This window comes from Candoia aspera, chromosome 1, assembly GCF_035149785.1.
Source record: "Candoia aspera isolate rCanAsp1 chromosome 1, rCanAsp1.hap2, whole genome shotgun sequence".
Lineage (NCBI taxonomy): Eukaryota > Metazoa > Chordata > Lepidosauria > Squamata > Boidae > Candoia > Candoia aspera.
In genome coordinates this window covers 84778161-84792764 of record NC_086153.1, presented here as the reverse complement: position 1 = coordinate 84792764, position 14604 = coordinate 84778161, and the positions used below count along the sequence as shown (strand labels likewise).

At 35.2% G+C, this 14604-nt stretch overlaps 1 protein-coding gene across 1 annotated transcript in view; it reads right to left on the bottom strand.

Annotated features, from left to right (window-relative positions):
* SYNE1 (spectrin repeat containing nuclear envelope protein 1) overlaps window positions 1–14604 on the bottom strand; it is a 313009-nt gene that overhangs the window by 42264 nt on the left and 256141 nt on the right. Inside the window, exons 127-128 of the mRNA XM_063293716.1 lie at window positions 8944–9102; window positions 8315–8481 (exon numbers count right to left, since the gene is read on the bottom strand). Coding sequence (XP_063149786.1) covers window positions 8315–8481; window positions 8944–9102 — 326 coding nt within the window. The remainder of the gene's footprint in view (window positions 1–8314; window positions 8482–8943; window positions 9103–14604) is intronic.

The following is a 14604-nucleotide window of genomic DNA, read 5'->3' as shown; positions in this document are numbered from 1 at the left end:
GAAGACCTGAGTTTTCCCCCCACATGGGGTCAGGCGGTTTTGTGCCTGCCTTGACTGTTTATAACTGCTTTGAGGTTTCTGAAGTTACCTGTGGTTCAATATATATTTATTTTATATATATAAATATATACATATAGTAATTTTATTAAAATTATAACAGTAAAAACTAACACAAACTAAAAAAAGATAAAAAGAAAGAGTAGAAGGTGCAGAAAAGAAAAAAGAGAAATAGAAAAAAAACAAGAATATAGTAAAGAAAAAGAAAAGGAATATATAAAGAAGTGACTTCCCACCTTCATCGCAACAATATAAACAATTTTACTAACTTATTACCTTTTCTTAAAATACAACAATGATCTCTTCTTCCCATATCCCATCTCTTATCTATAAACAAATCCATAAAGCATCATCATTTCAGTCCTGATGTCAGCAAAAGTCCATTAAGGGTTACCAGAGATAACTTATCTATTTTAATCTTGATCAAATAAGCCAACCTTATATTCCTTCATTTTACTTCTAACAATCTTAATCTTTAGTCCTTTCAAATATCATTTAACTTGATTTCTCTTCATTTTTTCTTTGCTCCTTCTCACAAAATTCTTCAAAACTTTAAAAAGTCTTTTGTATATCCAATATAGAAAATTATCCAGATCACTATCTTGGTTTGTTTTTTTGTATATCCCTTTTCATTATTAAGACATCAGCTGGTTTCTTTTGTATGTCCAATGTAACATCTTTTTCCATGTCATTCTTGTAGGCTGTCATTTTTAAATCCACTTTCAGATCAGTCTCAGTCTCAGGCAGAACTTGTTCCTCGTCCATTAGACACAGTCTACCTATAGAGGCAGACACTATAAAAATTAACATCTGGGTCCACTGTTCAAAAATATCCTTCAATATGTCCAATGTTGAAATATTTTGGTTCATTCTGTAGTTGTAAGTCAAGTTTAAGTGTTCCTCTCCTTTAATTGTAATCTTTAGTTCCCTGTAGTGTCCAATTTTTAAAATCTTATGTTTTTTTTAAATTCAAAACAAAAGCATTTTCCCACAGGAAGATTCTTAATAATTAATTCCAAAATCTTATTTCAAATTTATCTGGACCCTCAGTCCATTTGTAACTTTCTAAAATCAAAGTTTTAATCACCTTTTGTTGTTTATTCCCCCATACCCATTTTTTAAAAAGTTCTTAAACTTGTAGTTAAAACCTCTTTCACTAAGGATTGAAGGACACTCATCCAATGCTGTAAAACCTGTCAATCCAAAGGTTCCTAATAGCTGAAAAGCAGTTAAAGCAATTTCTGAAAGTGATTAGAAAAGTAAGTATGCAAACCTAGCGTCCTTTCAAAGGTGCTGACCACTGTTTGAGCAAAATGGCTCTTCCCTCATCTCCCAGAGTTCTAAACCCACTGGAGACTGCTCTCTTGCAGTCTCCTCATGAGGAGCAGCTGTCTGAAGCTTTGTGGGTCTAGACAAGTCCTCTCCTTGTCTAGAGAGGAATTATCAAAGAGCTGGTCTGCTCACTGGCTCTTCATTCCACTGCAGTTGTCAGCTCCGCTTTGCAGAGCCTTCTTCAGTCCGCCATGTCTTCCCCAGAATCCTTCATTATATTTTAATGCATCTTCTTCCTTGCTTCTTCTTTACTGCTTTTAATTTGTGTACACCACCATGAGTAGCATGTTAAGTAACTATATAGATTGATTAAATAGAAATACCAAATAAAATTTTATTTATTTATTTATCGGATTTTTATTGCCGCCCATCTCCCCCACATGGGGAACTCTGGGCGGTTCACAGTAAAAACAATTTAAAATTCAATAAAATTATAAATAATACTAATATTCCAATAAATATAAAATATAAAAATATTGTAATTAATACTATAACAATGTATCTTGAATGAGGAAGAAATTTATTTTTAGAGCTATTATTTTCAGTGTAACAATTCTGCTGTTCTGCCATGAATTTAGACTTCGTTCCCTGATGGGGCTTTCCACAACCTAAATCATGATCTTTTGAAAGCTTTTTTTCATTAATGGAAGTATTTTTTTTTCTTTATCAGTAATGGAAACATTTGCAGAGTGCCACAAAAGTGACCTTGGAGAAACTATGCAGCAATAGTTACAAGAACATGTTTTAAGCCTGGGAAAGAAAACACTAGAAAGGAACTCAAGCTGGGTTTTCCTTAATTCCTTGGGATAGAAGAGGGAAGGAAGGGAAAACACAGTCAAGCATTAAAGATTCTTTTACCATTGCCTATATCAATAAAGCACAGTTCCAGTGAAAGGTGTAGAGTCTGACCTCAACTACCTTGAAGAGCTGACACATTTGTTATATTTAACAGAGGAAGATTAGTTATAAGGAAATTGTGGCAAACAACTGAGCCTAAAACAACTTTCAGTTATTCTATTTCTCTTTCTCCCCCTCCATGGATAGTTAACTACAAAAAGAATAATATGGAGAATAAATGCCATATATCATGCTTCTACACATGCTGTTCCACATGATATAAAGTATACTGAATAGTAATGAGTGGTTCATATATCTGCAAAGATTTGTATCAATCTTATTATTTAACAAGGGTGGTCAAATATTTCTTTTCATGCCTGATAGGCCAGTAGTTTAAGACCGTGTGGCCCAGTGTCAAATTTCCAGAATGCCTTGTGGTGTAAGAGTTACTTCTCACACTGATAGAAAGGACGGTGTTTCGAAGGGGGGAGAGATTTATTTATTTATTTACTATTTATCTATCATATTTATATGCCGCCCACCTCACAAAACCTGACTCTGGGCGGTGTACAACAAAAACCATAAAATAAACAATATTAAACATTCTGCAATTAAAACATCCCCCCTTCAAAAAAGAGGCAAGCTTCCAGCTTTCTGCATAGAAAAAGCAGGACCAAACAAAACAAAACAAAACAAAAACAAAAAACAAAAACAGACAAGAGTTTTGCCACCCTAAGTTGCCTATATATTGGCATCTAATTTGAAAGTAGACTACTGACTGGAATTCTTGTGTTGTAACCTTAATCTTTCTTCTAGTAAATACTATTAATGGAGAAGATTGCCAAGAGGAATGCAAGGAGGAAACCTGTGAGGCAAAGCAATGTAGGCAGGGAAGAAAAAACGGGGTAGGATTGTGAATATGTTGGAAAAGAAAAAAGGTTGGGTGTGTAATTCTGTGAGAGAAAGAGAGAGAAAATCTTGCATGTTTGGAGTATTGTGTGCTGGGAATATGGAAGGATGGAGGAACAAATATTGAAGGATTATTTGAAGAAAATGATCCTGAGAGAAATGTTTGATTTTAAAGAAGTGGGTTGTATTTTCAGATTTTAGACTTAGCAGTTTGCCTTTTGTGAAATGGGTCGTGTGTGACTGACACTGTCTACCATTTTTGTGAACTGGCACCATTATAGCAAGTAATTAGTAGCAGGTTATTAAGATTCTCAATTCCAAAAGATGCCCATTAGATTAAAAAAGCAGGAGACCCTCCCAAAATATGTATAAATTACTACTCTAGAATGCAGCAATTTGATAATTTATAGTGGTCTTGATTGGTCTTGAAATATAACTGTCATAAACAAACTATAACAAACATGCTGCTGAGAGTCAGCATATAAATTAAGTAATAATAATTATTAACAATATACATTATTACATTTTTCAAGCAGTCTATTTTTAAGGAAGACAGCATAAGCTATAAAAATGGGTAGCTTTTTTCCAGTTGTAATACAGCATCAAACCTATTTTTCTTTGGTATTAAAAGATGGACTCATCTTTTAATGGAGTGGAATAAAAGGTTTCTTGTTTTAAAAGTAATCTGCTTTTTTTTTTTAAAAAAGAACACCAACTGGGTTGTTTTTCTTACAACATATATTCATTTCAATTTGTTAGGAAGATTTCAAATGATTTTGAAAGGATTATTTAGAATCAGAACACATTCAGATACCTTATTTTAATTTTTATGTCAGCTCTCAGTAATTTCTAATAAGGGAGTTTATATAAGTATATGAACAAATTCTCTTCAGTAAGATGAGCAAATGTTTAGATAATTGTATAGGCAGATTCCCATGCCCACAAAGACACATTTTTCTTTAAAAAATAATACATTGGGTCAAATGTATCCTCTAAGTATAATAGCCAGATTCTTATGCTAAAATTACAGAACATTAAGGAAAATATTCCCTTGTCTCCTCCAGACTTTTAACTACTGCTTTGGAAGGCTAGTGAAGGCCCAGTCTGGTTTAAGCTGCATTAGAAAGGAAGATTTATGAATGTCATTAACATTGTTCTAATTTTCTCTTCTATATTCAAATCTTGATTGTTTTTTAATGGGTTACAGTTTCCAAAATATTTATGCAGTGGCTCCTTTTTAGATGGAAAAAAACAAATATTGAAGGATCTGCCTTGGAAAGAACAGATTGCATTACTGAAATGTTATCCTTAGTGCACATTTTACTTACAATGCATTTGCACTGGGTATATGTATCATAAACCTAACCTCTATGTTTTCTTTTTCTATTATATCCGATCAACTCAAAGCTACTTGATTGATGCACAGGAAGGGTGTTGCTTGTGTACTACATTCCCAGATTGTCCTTTTAAAAAATGTAAACCATCTCTGAAATCACATTCACAATCGTGCTTTCCCATTTTGATACTATGTCTGGGCAAGATTTATGCTTAATTTTTCACAATTGCAATTATACAGTACAGGTTATAAAGTAAAGCTGTACCCATCATTCAAATGGGGTGGTAGTGGAAGACAATATACTGAGATCCATGTAGATACAGATAGAAAAAAGACACAGTCCTATAGGAAACTACAATAGCCAGAGTCTGTTGAAAATGTTTTAAATGACTGAAAAATAAATAGTTTTACTTTAGAGGCACTTTAAACCTTATCGAAATAGACTCCTATAGCAAATAATTGAATCCCTTTAAAGTTGAACCCTTTTAAACTAAAATCTAACTTTAAACATAAAGATAAAGCTCCCGCCTACTCTTTTCTTTTTGTATTCTTGGGTCAAAATTAATACAAGGGAAGCAAGGCTTCCTTCTGTGCACAGTTCTGTAATGTGTTTCTTCCCCTTCTTTCTGGCAAAATACCAGAGGTTAACTACAGTAATTCAGTCAAAATCTTCTATTGTAATTCCCTTTTGCTTAGTCTCAAGGTTTGCGGTTTATTTCAGCATGTGTCTGATTTTGGGATATTAAGTACCTGTCATAGCAGAACTGTCAACAGTTCTTTATTCGTCAAATGAACACATTTTCTGACTAGTGAAGCAACATATTTTGTGTCATAGTCTCATGGAAAATAAACCACTGTCTGTCGCCATACTCTTTCTGAAAGTTTATTGTATTTGAATGTGTACTATTTTGGAAGCTCACAGTTTCAGTGGAAAATGCATCCATGTCAACTGAAAAATTATACGATCATGCAAATAGTATGAAAAATAATTGTGGGCAAAAGCAATGTCCTCTCTGAGATAAAAGTGCAATAATATTTATGGAGGCTAACTTTCTTAGCAAAGTGTAATGTCTCTGAAAATATCCCATTATGCTTCAAGAAGCTGGGCAGGGTTCCTTTTCTTGATAATATCCAACATTCAAAAGAGCAGGTTGGAATCAGCACATGACAGGTTTAAATTTAGCAAGCTCAATCTGTAGCTACAGTAAATCTCAGTGACTTGCTGAACTTTTCTTATATCCTTTACAGTTTGACATCAACACTTTTGCAATTCTTTAGGGCTATCTTTATTGTTCAATAAATGTTAGTAACTTTAAATTAATACTATGAGTGTATTACCTTGAATTAAGTACAGCAACATATTTGTTTAACTTTAAAATAAATGCATGGATAATTTATTGGTTTATTAATGGTAATTAAATTCTATGAAAGGTATGTAAGCCTTAAGATATGTTTTAATTGAAAACATTTATTATTCAGCTGCACTATAATGTGCCATGTATTTGTACCATGAAGTCACAACTATGAATAAGCAAGACAGCTGTTTGCTAATAATAACGTTTAAAAAAAAGAAAGTTGATTCCAGAAATTTCAATGATACTGGTTTATGAAATAAACAGAAAGCAACCCAAGAAAAGTTCTTAATGTCAAATGATGTTGATACTGCAAAAGCCCTTGGTTGTTTAACCTGAGTATAAACAGTTTGAAATACTTTTATAAAACCATTCTCCAAATCATCCTTTTTCTATGCCACTTTTACAGCACAGAGAAGTCTGACATTCAAATGCATTTTCTTTATAACTTCCTGTATAAGGGATCTTGCATTTAATTGGTAGAAAAAACATGGGCACATTTTTCACTGAGCCCTTTATTACTAGAAGCAGTAATTAAACAAAGTATAACAAAATATTCAAAACTTTGCTTGCCTTGTCACATCACAATTGCAGTTAGGAAGATCTGAATCCACACTGTGATCGTCTGCCATTTTCAGGGCATGTAAATCCACCAGCACCAGCATTAAATTTCCCAGTATAATAATTAAAAGCATTCAGTCCAACTATTACTGGAAACTGTGTACTTTACAGTACCGTGCAAATAGTGCTCACCCTCCAAACAAATGTTGGAAGTCACTGCCTGATAATATGAGACTAAGCTGTGTGACAAGTGGTCATGTTTCTAAATAAAACGTACATTCATCAACATGTGCCAGGGTGATCTTCTGGAATGTAGGCCATGAATGGGTGAGGGGAAGGGTGAAAAAGCCTTCACTGTAAATTCTGAGCAGCTGTAGACTGAACTGTCCAAAGAGACAGTCCAGGAAAAAGTGGGTCTGGTTGGTGTAATCAAATAAAAAGTGGGGCATTTGTTTTATTTGTTCCTTTGCTGGACCTCCTGTTCCTGTTTCATAATTTTCAAGGGACTGTTAGAAGGGATTACAGGAGGCAATTAAAGTAGCAAGGAAAGGGATTTTGAACAATCTAAAATAACTGAACTTTAACGAAGATACAAAAGTAAAGGGAAATAGTATAGTAAAACTAATATTCAATCATACATATCTTTTTTTCAGATCAATAAACTTTAAATAAGTTAAAATCCAACTGATAATAATGGAAAACATTTGAGCATGTATTTAATAAAATCATACTACAATCAATAGACTTAAATATATTTAAATTTAACTGCTGTTATCTTTTTGAAGAAATGTTTATGTATATTGAAAGCTTTACATTATAGTTCTAAATGGCTGAGAAATGGAAAACGATAAATGTATCTTAAATGTAATTTTCCTTTCAGTCATGACAGTCTGATAAAAACATGTTGACTAAATACTGCTCCTCTAGATCTTCTATCTTCATGCTATTATTTGCTTGAAAACCCACATCCTGAGGAACTATCTAGTACTGCAAAAAATAACAATTCCAGATTTAATGAACCTACTTGAATTGGTACTTGCAACCAACCTTGACATGAAATCCTTTTATGGAAGAGGTTTATGCTGTCACAACAAAATAGGAGGTATCAATGAATAACAGAAAACTACAAAATAATTAAGTGGAAATCAAATGGTTAAGTACCATTTGAAAAACAGGCATCTTAGAAGCTTCTGAAGTGCAAGTGATGTTATTCTTCTGTTGGTAGCAGAATAAAAGATTGCTCCTGTTCTAGACGTGACAGGCAGGGCGTTTCATAAATATAGGATAGACGTTGAAGTGTTATCCCATGATTCCTAAAGGGTTTCCCATAAGAAAATCGAGCTCTAGCTCAACCCCTTTAGGTGGCCCCAAAAATGTGATGATAATGAGTCACTGGCAGTTGAGCAACATATAAATAATAATAATAATAATATCAGACAGAACTAAGTATGGTCCTTTGAGAGGCTTTATAAAAAGGTGGTTTAGAAATGTAATACCATATGACTTGTGTGTATTTAATACAAGCATTCTTGGGGTACTCATAATGTTACACATTTATGTAGGAATTAAAATGTGTCCCAGATTTTCGGTCATAGACTGATAGATGCTATCAACTTTTCTGGGTCTAAAATGGGAACAAAAATTGTTAAAAATAATGGATCATGAATAATAGGTTTCTAGAAATGAGGAATGTGAATAAAGAGGATAATAGCTATGGAAAAGTTTCAAATTTTGTTTAGCTGGCTGTGAATTTCAGCATAATCTCCCATAAACAGTTCATCTGTAAATCTTTCTTTTTGACTGCGTCTTAATATGAAAGTTAGGCTGTTTTGTTTGTTTTTCTTCGTTAGTATTTGTGGTTATACCCCACCTAGAATCCTGCAAGGTTAGAAGTACCCTTAAATGCATGCATGCATGCATACATACATACCTGGCTGCAATGAGATCTAAAAGATGTTGCCACCTCTCATTGACCTTGCCAAGTTTATACTCAATCTCTAGAGCTTTGCTTTCATGGCTTGCTTTAGCAAGTCGCTCTCCCATTTCCTGAAGCTGCATTTTATTCTCTTGGGCAACTGCAATTTCATCTTGATAATCCTGAATAACAGAAGAACATAAAAAAACAAGTAAACATCTTATGAAAATCTTCTTGCTTAGAGCAATGAGTGGTTGCTTAGTTGCTCTTGTCTGAGAAGGTTACATCTAAATTATATCTAAACATGATGTCCCTTTTCTATAATCCTGAAGGTGTTTATAGGAGGTAATAATCTAACATACATCTACAACAGGAAAATAAAACCCTGAGAAGTTTGCAAATTGGTGCATCCCAAGTCAGTATAGCCAAATTAGTGTAATTCAGGAGCGTTGAAATATAAATCCCAGATTTTCCAGCCAGCATGGCCTTTCTAACACATCGTAAGGGCACCAGATTGTGAAAGAACATACACGATCATATCCAAGATTTTACTGAACAGCTTCCTGGAATATAGCTTATTAGAACTCTGATAAACCAAGATGATTTAATAAATGGTCCACAACAGGAAAGTAGAAGCACTGTACCTTTTTGAGTTTCTCAATCATTTCTTCAATAAGGATATCTCCATTCTGGGAAACTTTACTCTCCATTTGTGTCAACCATTCACAGAGCTCTTTGTTCTTCTCACTGAAGACTACCCATTCATTCAGTCTCTCACTAACCTGCTGCCGTCTCAAGGAAACCTTTAAATATGTGCAGGAAGAAGGTTAGATTATGATAACAAGAAGAGTTAGGCATAAATGTTAACCCTGCACTATGATGATTGCTGAAGTTAAAAGAGAAGTAAAGCTTTAACCTTGTGTGATTTCTTTAACAGCTTAACAATAGACATTATTCTTGAGTTAATCCTGGCCAAATTGCAATGAGAAAGAAAGCTATACACAAATACTGGAAGTTACCAGGCACACAGTTAGGTTGCAGAGGAAGATAAAGAATCTAGGCTTATCAGTGGCAGATAACAGGTGTTCCTCATATAATGCTAGTCAGGTAGCTATCTCTACAGCCTAGCCAACTATACTTGCTTCTCAGATTACACATAAATATACAGATTACTTTTAAATATAGAGCTGCAGCCAGTCACAAACAGACTGTATCTTTTAACAATTATGAGGTTAAAAAAAAGAAAGAAATGTGTTATATTTGAGGTAGTTTTCCTAATGCAATAAATTCTGAGACTATGAGATCAGATTTCTTTATCCTGTTGCTATTGATGTTGTTAATTTGGTCTACCATAACCTACCTGGCTTTTTAAAAATGTTAAGCATACATGCACAGTAAGCAACAGAATTTACAAACATGGCCCCCACTGATATAAAACATTACTGCAGCTGTATTTAAACAGTTTGCATCCAGCTACATGTTCCATAAATGACTCAGATATTGGTAAATTTATTTCATTTATATGTTGGCTTGTTTAAGGGATTTATCCCCACCTCAGTCTGTTAACAGGTGATAAAAAAGGTGGATACAGATAATATAAATAGGAAAATATACAAAATAACAATGACATGTTAAATTAATAACAAATTACAAGAACAGATTAGATTAATGTGGCCCTAATCACTCGATCAGTCCCCTGTGATCTTCAAAAGAACCAAGTCTTTACCAACTTCTGGAAGGCCATGTGAGGAGGGCCATCCTTGCCTCAGGGGGCAAGCTGTTCCAAAGGAGGGGACTCTCCACAGAGAACATCTTGCAAGCCCAGGATGGCTTGTAGTAAGGAAAGACTTGGTCTCTGATGGTTTCAGCTGATCCCACCAGATCTGATATACAAATGAAAAGGACATAGAAGTCTGGCAACAAAATATCTCTGGATATAAACTTATAATAACATGATTTTTAAATATTAAAACATAGATCAAAAGAAGATTAAGCACATGCAAACCAGACCCAGAGAGAAAATACATTTTTATATTCTGTCTTTTTCAACATTCTAAAGACAACTTTACTTACTGCACCTGTTTCTTCTTTTCTATAAATGTAGTTCCTCCTCAGCTTATGTATTTCCTTTACTGAGAAAGGAAACACTTAAAAGAATGACCGCAGCCCATATTTAGATGTGTAAAACAAGACACAAATGACTCCAATTTGTGTGTGTGTGTGTTTCACACTCCAGTATCAAGAAACTATTCTAGTTCTTTTCTGTAGAGCTAAACTCTTCTATTGCATGGAGAAAAACTGGTCAGACCAAGCAGGCAAAACCCCTCCCCACCTCCCAACATAGCTAGCATTCTGTCTCTTGAGCCTTCAAAGGATAAATCTAACCAAACAAGGCATAGGTAGAATTATGGACTGCCAATAAGTAGCACTCTACCCTAAGCCTAAATAAAGGAATATGTCTAAATAATGAATAGATCAGAAACAAGAGCCTTTGACCCATATTTTGCTGCTAGATATACTAAATGGTATACACAGCTATCTGTATATTTCTTTTATATAAACCTGATAATTCATTGCCAGTCATTGCAGAGACACTGCCTATGAGCCACAAAATTTTCTAGGCTGAATCCTAAATCACAAGGATACTTTTCAATAACCTTTGCAAAAGTTTCAGGATCTGCATGATTTGGGGTTGTTGCAAATGGTGATCACGTGACTGCAGGATGCTGCAATGCTGTAAATGCGAGCAGGGCGCCAAGTGTTTGGATCACAATCACATGGCCACGGGGAAGCTGTGACTGATGTAAGTACGAGGACCAGTTTTAAATACCACTTGTTCAGCACTGTCATAAGTTCAAACAGCACTGACCTAGTGGTCAATATGCGAGGACCACCTATATTTCCAATATAACTATGGCACAAATTTTACTTATAACACTCAGCAAGCTTATCTATCTACAGTATAACTACCAAGATAATCTCTGGCTCCTTTTTTAAATATAGGAATTATAATAGCTATTCCAATCACAAGGAATCAGAGTTGTCTTGTTAATACAAAAAGAGCAATGCAGAACTGCCAGAAATCAGCATTTGTCTTATTAGCTGTGGTGTAGAACAAATACTTCCTAGCACGTGCCTTGTTCTGGTACAAGGACAGCCCACTAATCTCCCAAGCACATGTCCACATGTCTCTGCCTGTATTTTAGTGTCTTTCCACAGCTAAGGCAGCCTAACGATGGCTTAAGGTGTCATGCTTCGAATTGGGGTTTTCTCTAATATTCTGTATCAAATCATTGCATGTGGGTGACAGGGAGGTGGCCTGAAATGACATGCTCTGTGTCAGCAATCTTGCCATTCTACTTGATTCTGCCAGTTTCCTTGGGATCATCCCCTTCTGCTGGTACCTGATCTTTTTGTCCACCCCTTAGTTAACTTTTGACTGTAATGGGGCTTAGATCCCTGGTACCTGTAACTTTCCCCCCCCCCCTTTTTTTGTTTGTAAAGGGGTTGATCAAGGCAGTCATCTGGTCAATGGGCAAAGCAAATGCCCCTGATATTGACTATGCTTTCCTGGTTTCCTGAATGCTCCAGAATGTGCAACTGAAAAACTAGGTTCTATGAGTTGTACAGAATGTTTGTTTGCTCATCTCTTCATGCAGCCAATTCATCAGCTGACATACAGTTGAACAAGCAGCCAAGAAATACAAGAACATTAACTCTTTGCTGCTACCTACTGGTTGAAAAGTAGATTTGTTGACCTAGAGAGTGCAAAAGCCTGAAAATGACTAGCCCATCCCTGGCTTAAGATATCAAATAGAAAGAGCAATTGAATGGTCAGCTCTTACACTTCTGTAACCTGCATGGTAGAAAATTCCCTTCTCTATGATCACTGCTTCAGGTGATCTCTGGCTCCTCACTTCCTCTTTTCATGCCATGTTCTTAGAGTAGTGTACAACTTTCATATTAACCCCCATACCAACCCCACCCCCACCCTTTGACATTTGAGCTAGGCACATAAGTGCAAAACTACAGGTGGGATCCTGAAATAACTGCAGTGAGAAGAAGGAATCTTCTTTCATTTCTGGTGGACATTGGCTATATATGCATATAGGAGAGGCCCCATTCTAGCATTCAGATCAGCCCCTAGTATAACATGGATTGTTGCAGACTTGTTGGTCATCTCTAAAATATAGTTCTCCACTTCTGCCCACAGGTGTTTAATCTGTGTATAAGCACTGAGGTGTTAGATATATATTAATCAAAAGGACACCACAATGCTTAATGTTTGGTAGAGCTGCTACCACCAAACTGGCTTTAAATGGGAATATGGATTTTTTAATCTGCAGTCTTGTTGATACGAATAACTCCAGTCTTCCACTGGCCCTTCCACATCTATTAAATGGTATGGCATCTACTAAGTGTAGATGGATTGTTGCACTTATCTTCTACTTGATCTTACTGCAGGTATTTGCCCAGGTCAGCTGATGAGTATGCCCCAGGAAGTCTTCTGTTAGAGTTGATTAAAAGATGCAACCTAGGAGTGAGTTTGTAATCCTGGCAAGGTTTGTAATCTTCCATCCTATCTATGGCTGTTCTCTCCTGCTCTGAGGTACTTGGCTGAACCTTTTCTATGCATGATCTTAAGGTGTGGGGCTTAAGATCTCCAAACATTATAGCAATTTCAACTGGATTACTGATAGAATCTGTTCATGTTGGGTCATTAAGAACTGTGGATTTTTGAGTGGTTGAGTTTATCCTGTGGGTTTTAAGCAAGTATGTTAATTTTTAAATAAGTCCTGATCCAGAGATGGTGGGGATGTTCTCGGGATTATTGAGTATTAAAGGTCATGCCAGGGACAGATTACTGTAATACTTGAGCATACCAGAAACTGCAACCAGCAACTCCTTCAACTTCTACAGCTTTACTAAGATATCACTCTGCTGTGTGTGGGGGAAGCTTTTGTAAGAATTAAGGAGACTCTACTCTTCCAATATTTGGGAAAGATCTGACCTTGGCACAATTGTTCTCTGACTGATATCTGGCAGCCTTGAGGTTGTAAAAGAAGAGAACTCTTATTCTGACTAATGAGGCATAAAATCCTGGCTATAGCTGCCTGCTCTTAAACATATTTTTTCTCTGGTATTCTAGACTATTTAAAACTGAAAAAGTCTCTTAGGTTGGGGAAAGTAGGAACCTGAAGGTCCTTAAAATGTCTGACTAGCACAATTTGGAATTTCAATACAAAAATTATATTAAAAAGCATCTGGGAAATGAAATAATGTTTAAAAGTTATTAGTGGTCTCTTGTAACCATTCCACTTATCTTCCAAATTAGTTGAATAAACAGAGGTTTGTGTAAACCAAAGTTGCCTTACTTTTGTGCCACCCTGTTTACTGTCCATTGTTTTCTTAAGCATTATTCTATTTGTACAAAGCAAGAGTTGTCTTGTCTATAGTTATCAATATCTGGAATTACAGTTTTCTTCTCTGCCAGTTTCTCTTTGATGTCTTTATTAGATGTTATGTTATGCTTGACCTCTGAAATTAAACTTATTTCTTTTAGTCAATTCTGTATTAACTGGGTTTGATAAATCCTTAAACATTAAGTTTTCTAAACATTTCTTCTCTTGGTACTGCAAAGAGCATTCCACAAATACTTTTAATCTGGCAATCTTATTGATTACTGTTTTCAGTTGTTCAAATACTGAAAGTGCAATATGAGCAATAGACAAATAGTATTTACCCATCTTATTTAAATCAGGGAAGGGGTCACCTTCTTGTGAGAATGAGCAAAGCTGGAATATTGTTTAATCCCTCATCATCCTCTAAAATGTTGATATTATTGTCATTAGGATCACCTTGTTCAAATAAAGAACAGAGTCTAACTTCTGGTAAATTTGTTCGGCATAAAATAAAAACCCAGGACGTTTATCTGATTTGTCATTTCTTTGTGTTTAAATATATCTTCTATCTTACATTTCTTAACACACACAAGAAGCTGAAACTTAGGGCTCTTCCTGCACCTCTTCTTTACAGTTGATTCTTTAATTACTACAGCTGCCTCAGAACATTGAGATGTTTTGGTTTTAAACGTCTTAGCTTTCTTTTGGACAAGTTAATAGTTCTCTTAAGGGTTTCAACACTGGTTCTTCTGGATCCAAAATCCAGCCAGCACTGAGATTCCATTCTCAAATACACTACAGGTAGTCCTCACTTAATAATCATTTGTTTAGTGACTGTTCGGACTTATGATGGTGCTGAAAAAATCAACTTACAACCACTTCTCACACTTTTGACCGTTGCAG